Source organism: Salvelinus fontinalis, chromosome 8 (genome assembly GCF_029448725.1).
Source record: "Salvelinus fontinalis isolate EN_2023a chromosome 8, ASM2944872v1, whole genome shotgun sequence".
NCBI classification, from domain to species: domain Eukaryota; kingdom Metazoa; phylum Chordata; class Actinopteri; order Salmoniformes; family Salmonidae; genus Salvelinus; species Salvelinus fontinalis.
In genome coordinates, this window is record NC_074672.1 from 34541945 (window position 1) to 34545883 (window position 3939).

The 3939-nt window shown below is 41.5% G+C and overlaps 1 protein-coding gene across 1 annotated transcript; it reads right to left on the reverse strand.

Annotated features, from left to right (window-relative positions):
• Positions 1-225: 225 nt before the first annotated feature.
• On the reverse strand, positions 226-3142 carry LOC129861493 (B-cell receptor CD22-like). Its single transcript, XM_055932875.1, has one exon. It carries the CDS (start codon positions 2950-2952, stop codon positions 1201-1203), a length of 1752 nt encoding a protein of 583 aa, XP_055788850.1. The 5' UTR covers positions 2953-3142; the 3' UTR covers positions 226-1200.
• Positions 3143-3939: the final 797 nt, after the last annotated feature.

Consider the following 3939-nt stretch of genomic DNA (forward strand, 5'->3'; position numbering starts at 1 on the left):
TACTATTACCACTGTAGGTTACATCTCTGCTACTAATACTATCACTACTACAGATACTGAAACATCTACTATCTGTAGTACTAACCGAGATGGAGTCTCCCTGTATGTAAGAATACTACAGCCCCTGCCAAGCAGTCTGGATCTTTATATCACAGACAGTGCCCTTGTCCTGTAACTGCAGGGTTGCTAGTTCAAGTCCCATTTCAGCTGTCCCTTCTCAATTTGTGTAATACTTCTAAGACCCTGTGAACAAAACTTCAACTCTAGGTTGTCCACAGTGTCAGGAAATTGTCATGGTCCCCTGTTTGCTGGGGACTACCACACGTTTTTAATTATTTTATTACATTTAGTTAAGAAGCACAATTTAGACGGTATAAGAAAACGTTATTTCCCTTCAAACATTTTGTCAGACCCCTACCCCTCACAAACCCGTAAGCCCTGAGGTTACATGTCTATTATACACCGAGTGCACAAAACATTAGGAACACCTTCCTAATATTGAGATGCATCCCTCCACCTTTTGCCGTCAGAACAGCCTCAATTCATTGGGGTCATGGACTCTACAAGGTGTCAAAATAATTCCACAGGAATGCTGGCCCATGTTGACTCTAATGCTTCCCACAGTTTTGTCAAGTTGGCTGGGTGTCCATTGGGTGGTGGACACACGGGAAACTATTGAGTGTGAAAAACCCAGCAGTGTTGCAGTTCTTGACAGTCAAACTGGTGCGTGTGGCACCCATTACCATAACCTGTTCAAAGGCACTTGCATTTTTTGTCTTGCACATTCACCCTCTGAATGGAACACACACACAATCCATATCTAAATTGTCTCAAGTCTTAAACATCCCTCTTTAACCTCTCCTCCCCTTCATCTACACTGGTTGAAGCGTTACACAGGTGATATCAATAAGAGATCAAAGCTTTCATCTGGATTCACCTGGTCAGTCTGTCATTTGAAGAGCAGATGTTCCTAATGTTTCACAGATGCATTTTCCAAAAGCTTTTAATGCTTAAATATATCACCATACAAATCTATCATGAGTCACATCTTACACTTACACTACACTAGAATTGTTGCTGTATTGTCTTGTACAGCCATATGGTCACAGCAGGCTCTTTCCAATCTATACTTTATACATCAAAATATTGTGTGACCCTCCAAATAAACAAGGCAATGTTTTTAAATTCAGCTCAGTAGGATTACCGCGACCCAGTAGGAGGCCTGGGAAACGTTGGATAAGAGGATAAGAATGTACCTTCTTGTGTTCGGGTTTTGGGTTTGTTGACAGTGCTATAGATTGCAGATGGATCTTTAGCTGCGTGTGCTGCAGGATGGGTGGCAACACCTAGGCGATTGAATTCCAATGCAGCATACTGGACTTTATCCTGTTTCTCAGGGTTAGGCAGTTGGACAGTGGAGTAAAGAGGTTCTTCATGGTTTCTGGGGTGAGAGAAGTGGACATTGGCATAGATCCTGAAGTCCTCATCTGTGTCCGCATTCTGTGCTGCAGTAGGGGCTGTCCTCAAGATGGTTTCGTACAGGTGACTAGAGCCTCCCTGTCCATCCTCTGCTGTGTCCCGTGTGTCAGTTGATTTGGGAGCCCTCTTTCTGAACCACAGACAGCTAAATAGGAGAATGAGAACCAGAGCAACAACTGTGATTCCTACAGCTATGTTAATACTAGATGTTTGTTTTCCTGATACAATAATCAATCCAACTGTGGAGTTCTTAGCTCCCATTTCATTCTGTGCCTCACAGTAATATTCTCCACTGTCCTCAGGGCTGATGTTGATGATGCTATAGATCTGACGGGATTCTTTTGGTATGTTAATGTTCCTCTTGTACCAGGTGTATTTCTGAACTGGTGGGTCTGCATCACTGTGGCAGGTCAGAATCACTGAACTGCCCTCCACTATTTCACCAGAGGGACCGATTGACACTGAGATGTTCTTTGGTTTATATCTGACAGTTAGAGTCACTTCAGGAGAGTGGAGATCCTCATGACCTTTAACAGCACAGGAGTAGCTACCTGCATCCTCACTGCTGACTGGGCACAGGTGCAGGCTGTTGGAGTAGTTGTGGCTTTTTGGTATAGCCTGTCTGTTCTTATACCAAATGACGGCTGTGTTGTCACCCAGTCTACAGTTGGCTGTACATGTCAGTTTGGCCATTTCCCCCTCAGAGACAGACATAGGGTTAATCTCCAACAGGACATAAGTGACAGTCAGGTATACACCGGGTGAACTGATATATTTCCCTTCTGCAGTTACTAATCTGAATTTGTACTCAGCTGAGTCACTGTCTTTAAGGTCTTTGATTCTCAGGGTGCAATCGCTGTCCTCATTTCCATGGTACTCCAGACGATCCAAATAGTTTGGGTCCTTCTTCAGATCTTTAGGCTCCTTTGTAGACTTTCCTTGAGTAAACCAGAATGTGTCTCTGGGTATATGACCATGGGGATATGTGTAAGTGCAAGATATGTTCACTGATGACCCCTTCAAGGCACAGATACTCCTTTTGGCGTAAATCACTCTCCAACAGTTCTGACCCACGGCACACACTGCAGGAGAGCGGTGGTACTCGTAACCTTTTACAGCACAGGAGTAACTGTCTTCATCAGAACTCAAGATACTGTAATTTTGTGAGATATATTCATGTTGAGGATTTCCATTTTTGTACCAGATGTAGTCAGGATTGGGGTTGTCACTCAGAGTACAGGTGGTGCTGCAATTCAGTATCACCCATGATCCCTTTGTCACATAGGTAGTCACCTTCAGGTCTGTCACAGAAATGAATAAATCTTTCTGATATATCCAGCCGTGTATGTTGGTTTTAAATCCGAAGCAATACTCCGCTGTGTCATTCTCTCTAAGGTCTGTGATTCTCAGAGTGCAGTCACTGTGATTATTCCCAAGGTACACAACACGACCTGCAAACTCTGGTTGTTCCATGATGTTATAAGTATACCCCACTGTGACGTTCCACCATTTATACCATTCTGTTTCTATGATCTCATGACCACTGGGATATCTGTAAGTGCAGGAAACATCTACTGATAATCCCTTCAACGCACATATTGTTGTCCTGGTGAAAGTCACATCCCAGCCATACTGTCCCAGTACTCCTGAGAAACAAACACAGGAAAACTATCAAAATGAGCATGAAAATGTACCATATACACCAGAACAACGTAAAAACACTTCTTGTCCTGATCATCTTTTATGACATTTTAGATGTTTCTCAAAAGTGAAAACCCAAAATGATACTTTTGAGAAGTACTTTAGAGAAAAGTGAACGAGTATTGATAAAAATCTGTACCTGCCACAGATAACAGAAAAACCCCCAACACACTTCCTGCTGCTCTCAGGGCCATTGCTGCATTTCCCTCCCTGAGGTATCAAAAACATTGAAATAGTTTTACAAAACACTCTTTATAGCTAGCTGTTCAATACCTAAATGGTGGTGTAAATAATATCTTATTGAACATATAATAAGCACTGTAATACACATTATTGCTCTAAACCAGTTTTTTTTCTCACAGAAGCCAAATACGTTGTGCAACATCATACACATTTCACTGAATCATATGTAGATTTTTTAAATGTTCTTGACATTTTAAGAAATGTTAAGAAATAAACTAAATGTATTAAACTACAGTCCAGATGTATGTCTTACAATCAGATACCAAAACATACTAACAGAAAACTTTTAAGTGAAAGAATGTATCACATCAAATAGCATTACTGTGTCCAGAAGAATATGGTTAAAAACTCATGACAAGATCATTGGGAGAAAAATATATTTTAAGATATATTCAATCATACTTACAGAGGTGGAGAGGTCTGGTGAATGTAGAGCTCTCTGGCAGTGCGTGGAATGAAACGGAAGAGTAGGCGTGGGTTCTGTGGTTATATTAATTACCAAGATTTTTTTTTGAC

Coding starts and splice junctions, on each gene's coding strand:
- LOC129861493 (XM_055932875.1), bottom strand. CDS start 2,952: ATGGAACAACCAGAGTTTGCAGGTCGTGTTGTGTACCTTGGGAATAAT.